Source organism: Phyllostomus discolor, chromosome 13, assembly GCF_004126475.2.
Source record: "Phyllostomus discolor isolate MPI-MPIP mPhyDis1 chromosome 13, mPhyDis1.pri.v3, whole genome shotgun sequence".
In the NCBI taxonomy this organism is placed as follows: Eukaryota; Metazoa; Chordata; class Mammalia; order Chiroptera; family Phyllostomidae; genus Phyllostomus; species Phyllostomus discolor.
The window spans coordinates 53495504-53515007 of NC_040915.2; the positions used below are offsets into that span (position 1 = coordinate 53495504).

The 19504-nt window shown below is 57.7% G+C and overlaps 1 protein-coding gene across 3 annotated transcripts in view; it reads left to right on the plus strand.

Moving 5' to 3' along the window:
- The window catches only part of KIAA1671 (KIAA1671 ortholog), a 163430-nt gene that overhangs the window by 51017 nt on the left and 92909 nt on the right, over positions 1–19504 (plus strand). For 2 of the 3 annotated variants that reach the window (XM_028529058.2, XM_036014142.1), the window contains exons 4-6: positions 1177–1264; positions 4136–6928; positions 11442–11576. In XM_028529058.2, coding sequence (XP_028384859.1) covers positions 1177–1264; positions 4136–6928; positions 11442–11576 — 3016 coding nt within the window. The remainder of the gene's footprint in view (positions 1–1176; positions 1265–4135; positions 6929–11441; positions 11577–19504) is intronic. The other variant, XM_036014143.1, reaches the window with a different exon arrangement.

Here is a 19504-nt window from a genome sequence, read left to right on the forward strand (position 1 = left end):
TCCCCTGGCTCGGTAATGACATGCATACCACTGACATGCTTTGTCAGGGGTGGAGCTTCCAGGGGGCAGGACCTCCGGGCAGCCTGCCCTGCCCGGCCTGGGAACTAGGGCAGCCGGCCAGGCCAGAATGAGACCATTGGCTCTCAGCATGTAGAATCACCTGGAAAAAAACCCCCAGAGAGTCCGATTCAGTCGGTCTGGGGAGATGGGCTCCTGTCTTCTTTGTTGTTAAAAACTTCCCAGGTGGTTCGCCTGTGCTGGCCTGAGAACACCTGAGCTCAGGTAACAGGACGGGGCACCCAGGTCAGGGACCCACACATTTTCTCTCATCGTAGGGCCTTGGGTTAGTCCCATCGGACAGATGGGTAAACTGAGGCTCCCAGTGTGAGTCGAGTTTCAGAGGTTTGCTTTCTCTCTCTTTTTCCTTCTCTGCAGCCCCCATCCCTGAACAAATCTTTAGGTATCCACTCCAGGGAACTTCTCAGAGATGGAAAAATTCTGGCTCAGAACTCCGCCTTCTTCCTTGTCCCCTTTGCAAGTGGGAAAACAGGCCTAGAGAGGCACAGTGATGGGGCAAAGTCACCCAGAGAGGCAGAGACAGGCCCGTGCCCCCACACATTCCAGGACGGCCCACTGCCCCCGAGGGAGTCCCGTGGCTGGTCTGCCATGGGGCTGCTGTTGTGGCTGTGGGTTGCCAACCACAACCAGTCATTACCCCTCCTGGGGCATCTGCAGTCTTCCCTAAACGCCCTCATGTAGCTATTAGGGCTTTGAGTAGCCTCTTCTCCGCCCTACAGAAGGTAATAGGGAGGCGTTAATTAACCCCGTTTTATAGATCAGGAGACAGAGGCTCAGGCAAGGTCAGCAGCCCGGCCCAAGCTCCCACAGTGGGAAGTCGGTAGAGCCGGCACTGGCACCCAGGTCTCTTCCCCAAGCTGGGGGCTCCCGCCTCCCGACGATGCTGTGTTTAAGGTAGGCTGTCCCCGCTGGGGCCCTTCTCTGTAGGTTTGGCGCCCAGAAAGGAAAGGTCTGTTCTCAAAGCCCCTTCGGGGGGGCACTGTTGCTCCGATGGTCTCCATGCTGATTTCACCCCCCGGGTCCCAGAGCTGGTTCTAGGGTGTGGGGTGGAGGGAGTCACAGCTGCCGGCCCATCCAAGTAACTTGGATCTCTGCCAGGTTTTCAAGTTCTGCTTCAAGCAACGAAGTCAAGTATGAGAGGTGTTCGGAGCTGAGTGACGAGCTTGCTAAGGAACCAAGGAAGAAGGTAAGGAGCCATTGTGTTTGGCTGTGGGTGCTTGCGCTCACTGGAAGAGCTTTTATGATCTAATAGCCAGGGGAGAATCGGAAGCCCCTCGAAAACAATAAAACCGCTCTTCTTTTAATGCTGAGACTTTGCAGGTCCCTTCCAGCGTGATGGGTCTGATGCCCTGTTCTGCAATGTTTTTGCATTTTGCAAATGCAATTGCTGAGTATTTATTTTCTCTGTGCAAAGAGGAAAAGGGACATGGCTTTCCTGTGTAAGAATGGCTGCTGTATTAAGAATTTAATAAAGGTTAAAACATGTTAATATGCCCTGGCCAGGTTGGTTAGAGTATCGTCCCAATGTGCCAAGTTTGTGGGTTCGATCCTCAGGCAGGGCATATACAAGAATCAACCAATGAATGCGTAAATAAGTGAAACAGCAAATCAATGTTTTTTTCTCTCTCTCTCTCTCCCTCTCCCTCCCTCCCCCACTCCCTCTCTCTAAAATCAATCAATAAAAAAATGTTTTAAATGTTAATAGAAACCCCCTCAATTTTCCCTAATTGTGGTCCCTGCTTCCTTTTCATCCCTGACTCACCTATTAGCAGAAGGAAGGATATTACCAGCAATTAAATTGCTCCAAAAGTACCTTTATTTGGTTTCTTTCATAAGTAAAAGGTCGTAAATAATTCCTAGGTGGAACTGGTTTGTGGTCCATGCTCTGTGGTTCTGCAGAGTTGCAGTTTTTTAAAAAACAGCTTTGTTGAGGTGTAATTGACATGCAGTAAGCTGCACGCCTTGCAAGGGTACAAGCTGGTGAGTCTGACATCCATGCGGGCACACCTGGGAAACTGTCACCGCAATCAGGATAACGAACGTCCCCAGACACGGCTGTTTCCTCCTCGTAATCCTTCCCTTCTCCTCCTCCGGGCAGCCACTGCTCTGCTTTCTGTCACGATAGATAAGTTTGTGTTTTTTTAGGGTTTTCCATAAACAGAACCAGTGCCGTTTTTTTTAGTCTTCCTTCTTTCACTCAGAATAATTATTTGGAGATTCATTACATTGTAGCATGAATTAATCATTCATTCTTCTTGCCCTGGCTGGTGTGGCTTGGTGGATTGAGCGCCAGCCTGCAAATCGAAAGGTTGCTGGTTCGATTCCCCATCAGGGCACAGGCCTGGGTTGCAGGCCAGGTCCCCAGTTGGGGGCACGCAAGAGGCAACCAATCAATGTTTCTCTCACACATCGATGTTTCTCTCCCTCTCTTTCTCCCTCCCTTACCCTCTCCCTGAAAATAAATAAGTAGAATATTTTAAAAAATAATTCATTCTTCATTGCTGAGCAGTACTCCGTTTCATGGGTTGGCCACAGTTCATCCATTCGCACTTCGATGGACCTTAGGGTTGTTTCCAGTTTGGGGTCCTTTGCAGTTCAGGGGGGCTGAGTATATTGTCAGTGCGGTGCAATCAACCCTCCCTGCTAGCTAGTTCCAGAATTTTCCAGCACCCTATATGGAAACCTCTCACCCCGTCACGCCCCATCCTGCAGCTCTGGCCCCTGGCAACCAGGCATCTGCTGTCCGTGTAGACTTGTCTAGAATTCCAGAGAAGGGGAGTCGCACGACACACAGCTGCTGTGTGTGGCTTCTTTCACTTCACACACCGTTCTCAGGACTCATTCCCACTGTGATGTGTGTGGGGACTCCGCCCCTTTTCCTGGCCGAATGGTGCTCCACCGCAAGCACTGAGCACGTTGTGTTCGTTCGTTCCTCGGCTGGCGCACATTCGGGTGGCGTCTACCTTTTGGCCGTAGTGACTTACACTGCTGTGCCCTTTGGTGCAAGTTTTTATCTGAACGCCTGCTTTTAGTTCTCCAGGACGTATATCCAAGAATGGAATTGGTGTCCTGTGGTTAATTCTTTGTTTCACTTGTTGATGTAGACGTATTTCCAACAAAAAAAATTTTTTAATTACTAAGGAATACATGCCTATTACAACAGTCACACAGAACCAAAGTGTGTCAAATTAAAAGGTAATTTTTTTCACCCTATTTCCTTTCTGCTGCTCACGGTTTGACTTGCGTCCTTTCCCCCTCTGCGGCTGCCTGTGTGCGTGAACCACGCAGGCGCAGCATGTAAATAAATGTGCGATCTCATACACGCGCCATCCTGCAGCCCGCTCTCCTCCCCTCGGCACAATGTCTGCGTGTTCTTGGGTGTCACGGGGTCGGACCCGCCCCGCTCTGAGGACCCAGGCGTCCTAGCAGTGTCCCCCGGTTCAGCTGTGCGAACATTCACTTCGCGCCGCCCTTCAGGGGGCGCTGATGTTGCCTGCGTTCGCTCGCTCTCACCCACCACCGGCGCTGCCACCCTCGCGCTCGCCTGGACCTGTGCTCGTGAGCGAAGAAGGAGTCCTGAGAGAAAACTGGCTGGATGGAAGGAAATGAGAATTTAAAAGTCGTGGTGGATGTACCGAATGGTCCGAAAGTCGTGCCCACTTACATTCTCTCCAACCACACCCGAGGGTCTGTTTCCCCACAGCCCTGCCCACTCTAGATGGGTTCCATCCTTGATAATGTTTTCATCACCCAAGGGTATGTTTGTATTGGGTTCAGAGAGAGAAGAAGGGGGCAGAGAGAGAGAGAGAGACGTCGATTAGTTTTTCTACCCACTTATGCGTTCATTGGTTGATTCTTGCATGTGTCCTGAGTGGGGATTGAACCCACAACCCTGGTGTATCTCAGGACGATGCTCTAACCAACTGAGCTACCCGGCCAGAGTCACTGTTGGGATCTGCTTTTAAAAGCAGCCATTTCAGTCGCCTTACCTCTTCCTTCCCACTTCGTATTCTTTAACCTAAGTCGGATTGTTTCTCCTTTTTTTCCTTTTTTTCAGCCAAAGGAAGGACCTAGTTCAGATGGAGCCCCCGCTCCCAGAAGCCCCTGGCAGCTGGGGACGCTCCGGGAGCCATCCGGGCGGACACTGAGGAGAGACAGCTGCCCCCCGGCCCCCGGCAGCTGCTGCGGGGTGAGCCCGGCGGGGGTGCTGCGCCCCTCCGACAACACCCCGGAAGACGACGGGGGCTTCCAGACTGTGAGGGCCACGGTGTTCGAGCATCACGTGGAGAGACACACTGTCACACCCCCTGGCGCTGTGACCCATGTCCCCGAGCCCAGGCCCCGGCCCGAGAGAAGCTCGTGGCTGGGGAGGGAGCCTCTGGAAAAGACGGTCCTCCAGAAAGAGCACTCCAGGCGGCCCGGAAATCCTGACACAGACAAGTTGGGACGGACTCCTCTCCCGAATGGTGACCCCAAACAGTATCACACGCCCCTCCCTGAAAAGGGCCCCCCGGGCGAGAAACGCAGCAACAACCCCTTCCTCCAGGGCTCAGAAAACCCTCCCAGGTCACGGAGGGTGGAGCCCAAGTATGACATTGTGCACACAGTAGGGGAGCGCGCGCACAGTGAGGCTGTCCCCACTGTGCCCGAGGAGAAGGCCCTGACGCTCCGGAGTGGCAGGGCCCGGCCCTCGCTGAAGGGGGGGCAGCTGTCCCCTGAGGACACTCCTGCCCACCCCGAGTGCAGGCTGGACAGTCAGGCGGGGTCCGTCCAAAGGGCCAGTCTGATTTGGGAGGCCCGAGGGACGCAGGAGGTCAGCGGGCTGCACCCCGACTCCCGAGAGCCAAAGGACGTGTTCCGGGGTCCGTCGCCCAAGTGGAACGGCGGGGCGGCCGGGAGCTGGCACAAAGCCACGGTGGTGGTCAGTGACGAGAAAGGCTCGGAAGTGAGTCCCAACGTCATCGCCAGTGAGCGCTCGGCTGGGCCCTGCGGCGCTGAGGCCTCCGGTGTGAGGGCCATGCAGGCTTCCATGAGGGAGACCCGGCACCAGGGGCCTGAAGGGGCCGGGAGCAAGCCAGGAGGCTGTGTTTCAGCAGGAGAGAGGGGTCCGCTCTGGGGCTGCCCCCCGGACCCTCCTTCCAGGGCTAAGGAGGAACCCTCCGACCTCCCAGCACGGCCACATCTCGAAGGGCCGGTGCGGAAGGGGCCCCTTGTTGTGGCCGCCGGTGAGGGCGAGCTGAGGCCAGCCCCGGCCCGGGAGCCTGAGGCCAGGGTGCGGAGGGTGAGCCCCTCCGACCAGAGATTCGACAGGTGGAGGCGGCGGACTCTTCCCCACGACGTGAAGTTCGATGAGTTCAGCTTCCTGGCCCCGGAACACTCCTCGAAGGCGGAGCAGAGAGGCGCAGATCCTCGGAGCTCCACGGCAGGGGCCTTAAGGAAACCTCAGCCATCCCATAATAGGGTGGCGGCCCAGGACGGGGACCCAGGCGTTTCACGGGACCCGGCTCCTCCCGCAGTGAAGCCGGGGTCCTCTGTGGAACCCAAGGTGACATTTTTTGCAGTGACATATCAGATTCCCGATACTCAAAAAGTGAAGAGTATTGTTAAGTCAGGACCGGAACACTTGACAGAACATTCCAGAAAAACAGCTCCACCTCCATCTCCTCATCCTTTAGCTTCTCCCTTGGTTTCTCCCAACCCTGAAGAGCCACGGGAGACCGTGGGCAGTAAAAACTGGGCTCAGGGCCGAGAGCGTGACCACGCAAGCATTTCAAAAACTCCAAAGCCAGCACACACTTCACCGCCTCTTGGGGACAGGATCATGGGTCTTTCTACGGAAAGGATCATCGACCCCGACACGGTCTGTGCTCATCGGCGGTGCCCGGAGGACAGCACTGGTTTTCAGAGTGACAGGAGGGACAGTGGGAACAAGACGTCCCCCAGCAGTGCTCCCCAGATGACCCCAGCTTCCAGAAGTCGCCTGAAAGCCGGCGACCTCCTGGTCAGAAGGAAGACTGGGGCGGTCAGCGAGACGTTCCCAGGTAAAGTCAGAGACGGCTACAGGTCCAGCGTTCTTGACATCGATGCCCTGATGGCGGAGTACAAGAAGCAGGAGGCCCAGGAGCAGGTGGCGGGCCTGCGCGCGGAGCCCAGTGGCTGGTCTCAGGAGAGGCCTGGCCTGCCGGGCGGGGCAGAGTGGAGGAGGAGGAGCCTGAAGGAAGGGCCGGAAGCTGAGGGTCCCTGGAAACGAGCCAGCTTTGCTGAAACAAACCACAGCTCTAGTCCCGGCTCTGGCAAGCCGCTGCCAGAGACCCCGGGGGCAGCCACGAACCCCAAACTTGGCTCTCCGCTATGGGCTCTGCCACACCCCGCTCCTCCTGAAAAACACCCAGGGGTCTCCTCTGGCCCTGGGGCTCCCAGGAAGACCTCAGGAACCTCAGAGGATGAAACGAAGACCTTTGCTAGTAAGCACCCCGGTGCAAAGTGTCAGAACTACCCCGCCGCCCGGGAGGACCCGGATGCTGGGGCCGGGGTGCTGCCCAGATCCTCCCCAGCCGACCAGAAGAAAGGGGCCCCGAGGCAACCCAGCTGGAGGGGTGAGGAGGGCCATGCGGCCCAGTGGGGTGACCACCCGCAGCACCGTGGCAGGTCACCGCTGGATGTCAAAAGGGCCTGTTCGGAGAAGGGCCCTCCTGCCAGGATCCGAGAGGGCCTGTCCATCATGCAGGAAGCCAGGGAGAGGAGGCGGGAGCACAAGGCACGGCGCAGCCTCCCTGGGGACAGCTTGGAGGCCAGGGAGGCCGAAGCGTCGCCCTGTCGGCGGGACTCCGGGACTCGAGACGGTCACAGGGTGAGTACGAAGGCAGTTCCCGTGGTGTCGAACGCTGGTTAAACACGCAGGCCACCGGCATCAACCTCAGAGCCCATGTGGGCCAGGCGGGTGTGTCAATGAGTAGAGTCAGGCTGGGCGTGAGGCGCTAGGGAGCGGTGAGGACTGGGGCAGATGGAGAGCTCGGGCCCTATCTCAAGGGGCAGTTGCTGCTGCATTCCTGCTGGTTCTGACCAGTGAGAATAAGGGGCCTGAGAGGGCAGGTCCAATTTATTAAGAGAATCTGAAAAGAAAAATACAGATTTTTATATGTAATTTCCCATTGTCAAATGAGGACAGCTTATTAAAAATGCTGTTAAGTCTAAAAAGATGTGCTTGCTGGCTCCCTGTAGGCACTAGTTTGAAACCTCTGGCCTAGAATGATGATAGATATCATTTATTGAGCGCCTGCTGTATTCCAGTGTGTGGGTGTCACATTCATTGTTCAATCCTGGTATTCAGCATCTTGCTCGACATTTTGTGAACTTTGAAGAAATGGTGGTTGGCTGTGTGAAGGAGCCGTCTTATGTAGCCTCCTGGCCGTCCCCGTGTGGCTTTAGGGGGTGAACCCTGGAGGGTCTGGGGGAGGGGTGGTGGGATGAGGCAGGGAGGGAAGGCAGGTGATGAGGGTACCACTCTGGACACCTGACCTTCATTCTTGATGGAGACCCCTGGGGAGCAGCACTGACCACTTCAGACAGGGTTGCTGTGGAGACAAAACAATGGGATTATGTCAGTAGAGGTCAGGAGATGAGGGTTCGCCCAAGGTTAGGGGTGGGTGGGTGGTGGGGTCTGGCTTTGAACCCACGTCTCTTGCAGTGACCCCATTCAGATGCGTGTCTGTGTAAAGCAGTGACTTGGCCTCCCCGTGCCTCAGTTTCCCCACCAGGGTTAACAGGGATCCCTGCCACAAAGCACCGTCCCTCGGCTGAGAGGAGATAAAGCACCCAGCATGCACCAGGCACCCAGTGGGCATGCGCTCAGGGCCTGCTCCCGGCTTCTGCCCCTGGGCTTCTGGAGAGGGGGCTCGCCCATCCCCACCTGCAGGCTGTCGTTGTGGGAGCGCTGGCCGAGGGAAGGGACCGTGGAAATGGGACACCGGAGCTGCGTGCCAGCCGCGCCAGGGGCCCTGCTGGCCGTGGGGGAGCACAGTGCTGGGGGGGGTGGGGGCCGCCGGGCCTGGCCCTGGATGCCCGCTCGGGTGTGCGGCCCAGCGGTGCTGCCGCCTGGGGATCCGTTTCCTCATGAAGGTGGGAGGCCTTGGGCCGGCTCCTCGCTGCTCCTCCCCCCTGCCCACAGACGTTCTGCTCTTCAGGACACGAACACCGATACAGAGAAGGCATAAATGCAAAATAGCGGTTGTGGGAAACTGACACCTTACAGGAGTGTATAAAACGGTGAACCCCAGGACCCCTTCCCTTGTCCAGCCCCCAGGGGCGGCCGCCGTGACAGTGCTGATGTCCTCTGGGACTCGCCTTCCCTGCCGAGTTGTTTCTCAGTCAGTGTTTTGTTATCATTGTGACATTCCCTTATTGCAAAAGGTGGTGAGTGCTGGTGTGCACTTTACAGCGTTGTAGAAACATGTGGTTCAGAAAGGAAACCTCCCCCAAAGGATGAGTCTGGCCGTGAACTGGGGCACCCTCCTCCCCCAGGGCCCTTAATGGTTCTCAGTGAGTGCAGTTTGCCCCCCACCCTACCCCCCTGGGCCCATTCTTCTGTCACGTGACTGGGGACAGTGGGCTCCTGGCTGTCCATGGCTGGGGGCCGGGGACCTCACTGCAGACGGTCACCCTGCCCCACCGAAGGCAGCCCCAAGGCGGAGGGACCCTGGTGCAGTCACACGTGTGGTTTTCTGGGGGGTGATGAAGGTATCCTGAAATGGAGTGTGATGGCGGTGGCAGAACTCTGTGAACGCACCCCAGCCCCCGGGAAACCCTGGACCCTCCAGGCCCAGGCAACCATCAGCCTGCGCTCCATCCGAGTAGAGCTGCCTGTTCCGCCCCTTCCGTGTGCAAGTGGAGTCACTCGGTAGTGGTGCTCGTGACTGGCTTGCAGGGGTGTTGGGCCCTGGGCCGAGCAGCCAGGAGGGCTGTGAATGCGGCTCGGCACAGAATCGAGAATTCACTTAAAACATTATGAGGTGTTCTCGTGATCACGTGTCACAGTGTATTTAATGTGTGGCCCAAGACAACCCTTGTTCTTCCAGCGTGGCCCGGAGACGCCAGAAAGTTGGACACCCCTGGTGGGATGCCGTCTCCAAGGTGCGTCTGTGGTGCGGCGAGTGTCGGGGCCTCGTTCCTTTTCGAGGCTGAGTGATACTCCACCGCACGGACAGACCATGTTTTATTCATCTGTCCTTCCATCAGGGGATGGGCGTTTAGGTCCTTACTTTTATTTTATTTACTGATTTGAGAGAGAGACTTGGAGAGAGAAAAACATTGATCTGTGCATTCATTGGTTGATTCTTGTATGCGCCCTGACTGGGGATCGAACCCACAACCCTGGTGTTTCGAGACAACACTCTAGCCAACGGAGCCAGCAGCCAGAGCTGTGTTGTTTCTGCCCTCTTGCTGCTACGAATAATGCTGCTGTGGACGTTTGCACGAAGTGTTTGAGTGGGCACGCACCCAGGGGTGGCATCGAGGGCGATATGGTCACTGCGGGTGTCGCCTTCAGGAGCCGCCATGCGGCCGTCCAACCAGCAGCACCACTTCCCGTCCCCGAGGGCAGTGCCAGTGCGTGAGCGTCCCGGCCGCCCTCCGTCCCGCCAGCCGCACCTCTGTGTTTCTGACTCCAGCCGCCTCAGTGGGTCTCGGTGGAGGCTGTCTCAGGGCGGGTTTGGTTTTCATTTCCTGCTGAGCATCTTTGTGGGAACTCGTGGGTCCTTCGCCTGCCTCTGAAGCAATGACTGTTCCATCTTTTTCCCACTTTTAAAAGAAACGGGGTTGTTTTTTGTTATTCAATTGTAGTTATTCCTTACATATGATGGATACACGTTTTCTTACCAGACGTAGGGTTTTATGATTTGTAGAAAGTTTCTCACTTGAATGAAGCGCAGTTTATTCGTATTTTGTTGCTTGTGCTTTCGGTGTCATATCTAAGAAACTCTTGCCCAATCCGAGGTCAGGAAGATTTACGCCCGTATTTTCTCCTAAGTGTCTTCTAGTCTCAGCTCTGATGTTTAGTCTTTGATCTATTTTGAGTTGTTGGTAGGCGATGTGAGCTTCGCAGCGTGTTTGGAGGCAAAGTCTCAGCTGACCTGGTGGACAGAGGAGGCGAACAGCAGGTGGCCTGAGGGCCTGGGCAGCCTCTATGTGGAATGGGTGGTGCGGGGGAGGGACAGCCGTGGGGGAGGGGAGTTGAGAGGCCCTCTGTGGACGCGTGAAGTCTGAGATGAGCCAGGCAGTGAGTGGGGGCCTCGAGTGGGCAGCGGGGCCTGCAGGCCTGCAGTCCCAGCACAGAGAGACAGCATCCGGTGGTCGGTGTCTGGATGGATTTACGGAGAGCCCCAGGGCATTGTGGGCGATCCCCAAGGGAGTGCTGCGGCAGGAAAAGGCCCTGTGACTGGCTCGGGACATACCCACCTGCCTTTAGACCTGCCCCTGAGATGTGGTGCAGGGGGTGGGGGGGCCTACGGAGGACCAGCCAGGGAGGCAGGAGGGGCCCCGAGAGTCTCATCAGGCAGCAAGGAAAGAGCCTGTGGGAAGGGACCTGGAGCCCAACCTTGCTCCTCAGCGATGCTGTGCGTGCTGGAGCAGGTGCCTCTCCTCTCTGGTCCTTCCTTGTCCGAGGGGGGAGGGTGCGAGACGGGCAGACTCCACATTCTGGCGTCTTGTGTCTCCTGGCCTGTGGGGGTGTCCCCTGTTTGTGGCTGAGCAGAAAGACAGCCACATTCAGGGCTCCGTCCGTAGTCCCGTCCTGTTCATACACTGTTTCTGTGTCTGTGCGTGTGTGCGTTTGTGCTGGGGTGCGTGGAGAGGTACCTAAAACGAGGTCAGCAAAAGTCACCAGTGGCATTAGTGAGGCTGGATGACGTCGATGGAGGGCTCCCCACTTGACAGGTTTGTGGGGGAGACCAGTGTGAGACAAGCCAGGTGCCCCGGACCGTGCACGCGCGCCCCCTGGTGGCAGCACTATGTCATGCGCTTTCTGTGTGCTGTTCCCTGCTGGGTTCTCCCAGGAAGGAACCTAGAAGCCGAGCGCTGTTGTTATTGGTCTTTTCCCCACGTGGTCAAAGGACGAGAGAGGTGAAGACGCTCACCTGAGCTCACAGAGTTATTAAATGGCTGAGGCCAGGCTGAACCCAGACTTGCTGCTCCGACACGTCCCCTCCCATCCTTGAGGCTGTGGGGTGGCAGTGGGGGCGGGGCGTTCTGGAGCTTTCCTTTTCTGCTTTGCCCTGTCAGGTGCAGAAGGGGCCCTCGTGGTGTGACATGTCCCCCCTGTAATGTGGCGAAGCCCCAGGAAAGTCCTCTTCCTGTGTTCTGTGTCTCAGGTGCCGTCGCGAGACCTGGGGAGGGAGGATGCCTCCCAGGGCGGTGAGCCGCCGCTCCGGCAGGCGCCCCCTGCGGCCTTGGGCCCCCGGAGGAGCCACAGCTTCTGCAAGGACAAGAGGAGCGGGGCCTTCGTGGTGAGTGGTACCGGCGTGGCCGGAGCGCAGCGTGCCCGTGCCGGCGGGTAGATCGTCAGATACCTGTGGACACATGGCTGTGTGGAGAGCCCGGCCGGCCAGGGGCCTGTGGGGGCCGAGGGGGGCGGGCGCCTGTCTGGGAGTCTGACGCCGTGGAGGGGCTTTGGTGGCTGTGCCGAGAAAGCCGTCCTTCCTCTACGGTTTCCGGTCCAGTGCAGGGAGGTGACCCCATCTGCCTGGCACGGAGCCGTGAAGAGAACGTGTGCTGCGACCCTAAAGTCCTGGGTTCCAATCCCACCCCCGTCTCCTCGTAGCCTGTTGGAGCAATTCACCTGATTTCTCTGTGGCTCGTCACATGGAAAACTCGATTGCGATTCCTAATTCTCTTGCGCCACTGGGAGGGCGGAGCGAGAGTGTGAGCCGGGCCCAGCACGTCGACAGCCTGCTGAGACAGGCAATGTGAGGCTGGGTCTGGAGCCAGGTCGCTGGGGTTCAAATCCTAGCTCCATGTGTGGATGGGCCTCTGCCTCGGTTTCCTGCTTTGTAAAGTGGGCATAATAATAGTATCTGCCTCACAGGGCTGATGCAGGGGTTGGGTAGGATGATGTGGGAAGTAGCTAGCGTGGCCCCGGGTTCACGGCCAACACTTTAGTGAGTGCTATCATTATGATGTCTATTATTGTTTTTGCGTCTCCTGGGGCCAGCACCCCCTCCCTCAGCCTGTTTCCTGCTTGTGCAAGGAGGCAGGTCGGTGATGCGGTGAACCCCAGGGAAGCCCCCTCCTCCAGAGCCTTAGCGACCCCAGATGGGTACCGGGGCCTCGCCGCTTCCGGTTTTCGGTGATTTTCTTTTTCTTTTCTTTTCTGTTTTTTCTTGGACTTCCGTTCCATGATACTCAGAGACCCACGGAGTTCTGCACTTGCTCTCAAAGTCCCTTCGGGCCTGGGTCCCGTGTGGGGGCCTCTGAGAGAGGTGTTCCTTAAGCGAGGCGACTCTGGTCCCGCTCACAGGTCCTTGCTGCTCGCACAGCTTCGTGCTTTCCGGTGATACTCGTGCCTGGCCCCGTGTCTGTGAGACGGGGGTCCTCCCGCATCTGAACCCTAGGTCCACTCCTTTCATCTTTACGCGGCCACGGGCAAGAAACCTCACTTCCCTGCACCGTGGTGCCCTCCTCTGAAAAACGGGGTGAGGAGGACGCCCTGGCAGGGACCTGCCAGGGTGATGGCCACCCCGGAGTCAGAAAGCCTGACTGGGGGCGGGGCAGCGGGCCCAGAGCACGCGGACCCCCTGGGAGACACCTGCAGTGCAGCCCCGGAACGTCTCCCCGAGCGTTCAGACCTCAGCCCCAGCCTGCACGCGTTTGAGACCCACCTGCTTTTCTTCATGTAATGCTCCCTTCCACGGCTCTCTCTCTTACCCTTTCCTCCATTCACTCTCCGGTGGCACCGACTCCACGTATCTGATGGTGCTTGAACGTGTGTGTGTGTGTGTGTGTGAGTGTGAGAAGATGAGGGTGACAGAGAGAAGAGCATTTAGAACTGGCCTTTCAGAGCCTCTGCTGGCCGGCATCCTCCCCGGTTGCGCGGCTCCTCCTCTTCCACTCACTCTCATCTAGGAGCCTTTGTCCTCGCCTGGCTGGCCTTAGCTCCCTCCTTCAGGCCCCGAGGCCCCTGCCCCTTTGCCACCTGCTTGGTTTCCTCTCCTCCAGAGGTGGGGGGGGGGGGAGCCTGAACCCCAGAGGGCTGGAGGGGAAGACCTCATTTCTGGGCTTTTGGGACTCATGCCTGCAATTCTGGAGAGTGGCCACCAGGAGGTGGCCGTGTTCAGCTCCCTTCCCAATGGCTTCAAAAACCTGACTCCTGGACCTTAGCATTGGGCTCTGGAGGCTGAAAGAAGTGGGTTCATGTTCCTGTTCTGCCACGGCGTGACCTTGGGCAAGTGACCCCATGGACCTCCTCGAACCTCGGTGTTCCTTCTCTAAAATGAGGATGGTCCTGTCTGGCCTCAAGAATGTTTTTGTGAGCAGTCAGATCGCTCAGCATTCAGAATGGTCCACGGTCACTTTTCCTTTCTCCCCATCTCCTGACTTTTTCCCTGATCCTCTCCTTGTCTTCTGCCTCCCTTGGCCTTCCTCCTCCTCATTCCCCCTCTTCCTCCCCTCTCCCTTTCTTGTCACCTTTCAACTCTCTCATTCTAAGTGGGGAAACTGAGGCCCAGAGAATGGGCCTGACTCAGCGCGGGTGCTCCTCCAGGTTGGAGCTGGGGCCTGTGCCCCTGGCCCTGCTGGCCGCCCCTCCCCCTCAGGAAAGTGGTTGGACCTGGGTTTTGTACATTGTGACATGTCAGAGGGGCTTCCCTGGTGCTAGTCCCACACGGTCTTGGTGAATGAGTTTGTGCTGTTGGCTTCCAGTTTAGGCTCCGGTTCGTCCCCGTGTTTTCGAGCCTCAGGCCTTGTCAGTCCGAGTCCCGCCCCCACATGAGGGCGTATAAACCCCTACGTTTGCAGAGGAGGGAACTGAGGCTCAGAGAGGTAAAGCTCCTTGCCCAGGGCCACACAGCTAGCAAGTGGGGATCTGGAACAGAAACTGAGCCTGTTTCACTTTCGGCCTTGGACCCAGGTCCTTCCCACCAGGGGGCCGTGCCTCGGCTAGTGCCCAAGCCCTGGCAGCCCCCTCTTCCCTTGAGCCCACAGCACTCGGTGCGCGTCAGCCCACGAGGAAACGAGACACCCTGGGCCCGGTGGCCGAGAACGTGATACAGTCCTGCCCGGGGCTGGCTGCTAGCTGTTTGGCCCCGGCCACCCGCTGCAGGGAGCCTGGTACCCTCCAGAGCGGGTTTGCACAGCCACGCCCACCCCTGGCTGGACCACAGGCTGGGCAGACCCTGAGCGTGAGGTCCTGAGGCCTGGCCCGGCCACTGCTCAGAGGTGAACAGGTGGCTTGCCACTCAGCACCTCTGCTTTCCTCCTCTGTAGAGAGGGGATTCGTAACAACGATAGCACCTAGTTCTTCCGGTGTGTACTGTGTGGTGTAGGCACTAGTGCCGCCCCCATTTTACAGACGGGGAAACCGAGGCTCAGAGCCAGCAAGTGCCTCTCCCACGGTCAGAGCGTGGAGTCCATACTCCTGACCTTCTGCTGAGCCTCCTCCCACTTCTCTGCTTCGTAGGCGGGGGTGCAGCTGAAGTGGTAGAGGGGGGCTGCCCGGTAATTACTGCCTGCTGTTACTGTGTTGTTAATTATCGTTTGCTGTCAGTGTTTTTTTTTCCCCTGCGTTCTCTCCAAGGGCTATTGATGGGACAGGAGATCGCCCCCAGTTTCGGGAGCTTTGTGCAGTTGAGGAAACTGAGGCCTGGGGTGGGGGTCTCTGGCCCAGGGCCCTGCAGCAGCTGGAGGCGGAGCTGCGGCCGCAATTCCGCCTCCCTGGCTCCCTGGTCTCCCCCCTCCCCCATTCCTTTAAGGGGCCCCCGTAGGTCCTCAGTTTCATGTTGTAGATTTGAGCCCGGTGCTGGTCCTCCTCCCTGCCCCCCCGTGGAGGACGCGCCCTCTTTCCCATAAAGTGAGCCTTCTATCTGCACTCACGCCGGGATCTCCCAGCACGTCGGCTAGGTTGGGGTTACAGCCCTGGGTCACAGTCCCCCAGGGGCCCCTCTTGTGACTCTGAAGGCACCGGCTGCGGGGGTCCCCTGAGATGGGGCTGGCAGGTGGGCATCTGGTAACCTCGAGAATATTCTTCGAAATCCCCAAACCCCGCAGCAGGCAATTGCTGCCTCATTTAGCCATGAGCTTATTCCCTGGGGCCCACCGTGCACCAGGCCCTGGGGGAAGGGCTGGAGATTCTTTCACTCAGTCCTCGGGGGCCTGAGGATGGCCTGGGGGGGTCTGCTTGGGTGGAAGGGGGGGGCAGCGTTTGGGAAGTGGGAATGTTGAAAAGTGTGGAAGTGGGTGACACAAGAGGTGTGTTTGGGGGCCGGGAAATCATCCCCTTTGGCTGAGGGGGAGCGCTTGGGGATGTCCGTCTTTCCTTTGACACATGCTTGTCTGCCCGTGCTAGGTGCCGCGTCGGGCACCAGGCCACAGTTGTGAACAGGGTGTGGGTGAATGCGAAGGTAGATAAATACTTGCAGGGGGTTCTAAGGGCTCCTGTTCGTTGAGCACTTACTATGTGTCATGTGCTTTATGTGCCTTCCTTCCTTTACTGGGTTCAAAGCCTCTCCGGAGGAGGGGGACATGTCTCCTTGTGGGGGAGCCTCACCCAGGGGGGCCACTTGTGGTGAGTCTTGGAGGATGACCAGGGGTTTGCCGGATGGGTGTGGCCCGGGAAGAAGAGGCTTGCCCGGTGCAGCAACAGCCTGGGCAAAGGTTTAGGGGCGTGAAGCTGTGCTCCGCACAAGGAGTGGGTTCCAGAGTCCAGGACGGGCCTGGCATTGCTTTTAAACCTCACTCTGACGCGTCCCTCCTGGACACCCCGGCGTGCGTTTAAATGGTGAGTGCAGACGACCCACCTCTCTTGCTGATGAAACGGGGGTCCTTGTGTTTGGGGGTGGCACCGCCTCCCGGCAGCTCTGTCATCACAGTGCCGTCCTTGCACACAGACCTGCCAGCGCCATCACTGGAAGTCCGAGAGCACTTGGACCTGGTGGTTTTATTATGATGACTGAGGTGGGGCAGGGGGGTGTGGATTCTAATGGCTGTACTAGGAGTCCTTGTGAATGCCATCATCCTGAGATAAGAGGGGACAGCCTGCAGCCTGGGCTGTGGACTGTCAGTCCATCCCATGCTGTTCGGCATTCCCACGTAGCATGGCAGGCCCGTGCCTGTGTATGTTGAACTGAACGTGTGTCAGGAATATCGCCCACTGGCTTACTCGGAAGTGCTGCTCTGCTTCACACAGTGAGATGTGCAGAGGCGGAGGCTGCCGACATAGCTCAGCTCAGCACTTCTGAGAGTCTTTTGGGCTTTCCCTCATGCTTCAAGCCTCATGGCCCCAAAGTGGCTGCCACTTACCCCGGGACTAGGTCGCCTTGCAGGCAGGAAGACGTGGAGCCAAGATGGGCCATGCCAGCCGGGTCTGCCCTTTTAGTCGAGAAAGTAAAAGCTTTCCCGGGGCGGCCTCCAGACTTTCCCCTACATGTCACGGGCCAGGCCTGGCTCGCAGGGCCACTCCTAGCAGCAAGGGAGTCTGGGGAAGTCAGTCTCCAGGTCCCCGAACCTGTCATGGAAGTTGGCCAAGTTGGGAGGGGCCATTGGTCACTCCACAAACAGGATTGTGTATGACACAGTCGGAGAGAAAGTGAGGGTTGTCAGGTTCTGCACAAGGAGGCCTTGGCCCCTGAACCACAGGATGTGGGACAAGAGAGACCATCTGCCCAGGGTGTGAATGCTGTGACCCCAGATGTGTGCTGGGCACCGGGCTTCTAGGACGGGAAGACACAGTTTTTGTCCCCCAAGGCCCCCGGCCTGCTGGGGAGCGAGGCTCGGAGAAGGGAGGGAAGCCCGGGGTGGGAGAGATAGGCCGGGTGGAAGCCGGCTCAGAGGCCAGCATGCCCCCTCTCTGCCTGGGGGGGTCCGCACGGCGCCTGGGCTCAGGGGCGTGCGTGTGGAGTGGGGTGGTGGTGAGAAGCCGGACGGTGTGCCAGGCCCTTGGAAAGCCCAGGAGTCCTCGGGCACGTGGCCGTTTCCATTGCTTAGTTGCTTCTTGTCTCTCACTGCTGGGTGGGAAGGGCTGGAGAAGCCTGAGTAACTCACACCTCAGCCGATTCAAGTTCCTTTTCGGGATGGAAACCAGCCGGACTAGAACGCTTTGTTTCCTGGGTCTTAAGATGCAAACGATGAGCTGTGCCTCTGGTTTTCTGTCGGGAGGACTGTTGATTCATCCATGTACCCAGCTGTCACTCCAACCGTCCATCATCCATCTGTCTGTCCCTTTATCCATCCACCCGTCCATCCGTCTGTCTGTCCGTCCACCCATCTCCTACCCGGTTACTGATACTCACAAAACTCTGAAGCTGTAAAGATGAGCAAGGTCATTTCTGTTCTCGCATTGCTCACACCCATAGACTGTAAACACATGACTGTGTAATCTGAGGTGGTGAACAGTGTCTGTCGCTCATCTGTTCGCCCATCACTTACTCGGCGGGTGTTTATTTACTGAGCACCTGCCGTGAGTCCTGTGCTGTTCCCGGCCCTTCCGGGCAGCAGTGGTGTGTGATCCGCCTGCTCCCGGGGCTCGCACTAGGACGGGGAGACAGGCATTAAACAAGGAGCCAGAGTCAAAAGCGAGAGACTTGCAGATGCTGCCGAGTGCCGTGCAGACAGCAAGAGCAGGGTGCTGGGAGCCGAGTGACAGAGGGAGAGGGTGTTGGGGGCTATTTCGTATTAGGGGTCAGGAGGGGGCTCTGAGGAGGTGACATTTGAGCTGGGACCTGAAGGAGGAGGACCCAGCCGTGTAGAAGACTCAGAGGGAGAGCCTCAGGCAGAGGGAACAGCAAGTGCAAAGGTCCTGGGGCTTGATGTGTTTAGTGGCACGACAGGTGATGGTAATAACAGCGACGATGCTGTCACTCGGGCTGGAGTAGAGAGAAGGAGGGTGGGGGATGGCAGGAGTCAGGTCACACCAGGCCCTGCAGGTCCGTGTGAAGAGGCTGGTGTTGGGTGAGCGCCGAGGAGGAGAGAGGCATCACAGCATCTGGAGGAATCCAGACACGTCAGAGGTGGACTCGGGGGAAGAAGGGATTTCCCTGGGGGTGGGGGGGTGACAAGGGGGATGGCATGCACATACTTACAGAAGAATGGGGGACATGGATTCTCCAGGAGCTGCAAGGGGGTTACCTGGGGAGGCGTGGGATTGTGGCAGGAGAAGGTGGACAAGCAGGAGAGGGACCCTCAGGGTCAGAGTAAGGCTTGGTATTCATTTAGAGGCGCCCAGGTGCCAGGAAAAGTTACAAGCAGGGCACCATCAGAGATGCGGCTCGGAGCGCCCTCTAGTGGACATTGTGGAAAGCGGTCGAACAGGATCAGCCAGAAGCAGGAGGCTAGCTGGAGGCTGTTGCGGCAGTCTGGGCAATATCATTTTAAAAGGTTATTGTGGTTCGAGTATACATAAGACAACATTTACCGTTTAACCAGTTTATGCTTAGAAAATGGACACTAACTGCACTCATGCTGAGCAGCCACGACCGCCGTCCCTGTCCTGAATGTCCTCATCATCCCAAACAGGAACTCTGCACTGTTGAACCCTGCCTCCCTGTGCCTGCCTCCCTGTGCCTGCCTCCCTCCAGCCTGCGGCAGCGGCCTCTGTGCTGCTTCCTGCGTCCGTGGCGTGGCTTGTTCTAGGTGCTTCGTGCACACGGGATCGTGCATTGCTTGCCCTTTCGTGCCCTGCTTACCACACTGAACAGAATGTCTTCAGGGCCCATGCCCCTGGGAGCAGGCGCCAGAGCTCCCCTCCTGCTGAGGGCTGAGTGACATCCTGTCGTCCGAATCCACCACATCCTGTCCTTCCGTCTCTGCTGATGGACGCTTGGGTGGTTGCCGCCTTGTGGTCGTTGTGACCAAAGCCGCAGGGAACATCAGCGTTGGTGCTTCTTTGCGTCCCCGCTGTCAGCTGTTTTGAGTACTTGCCAGGGCGCGGAATCGCTCACAAACACGGGGTGATTCTGTGTTTAACTTTCTGAGGGACGACCAAACTGTGCTCCACAGTGGGCTCGCCAGCGGTGCACGAGCGTGCCGATGCCCCCATCTTCTGGCCGGCACTAGTATTTCTCTGCTTTGAAAGAAAAACCATCATAGCCAGCCTAATGAGAGGAAGTGGTATCTCAGTTATGGGTTTACTTTGCATTTCCCGAATGACTGGTGATGCTGAGACCTTTCCATGGGCTTCTTGGCCAGTCGAGTATCTTCTCTGCGTATTTTCGAGTCGGTTCATTTG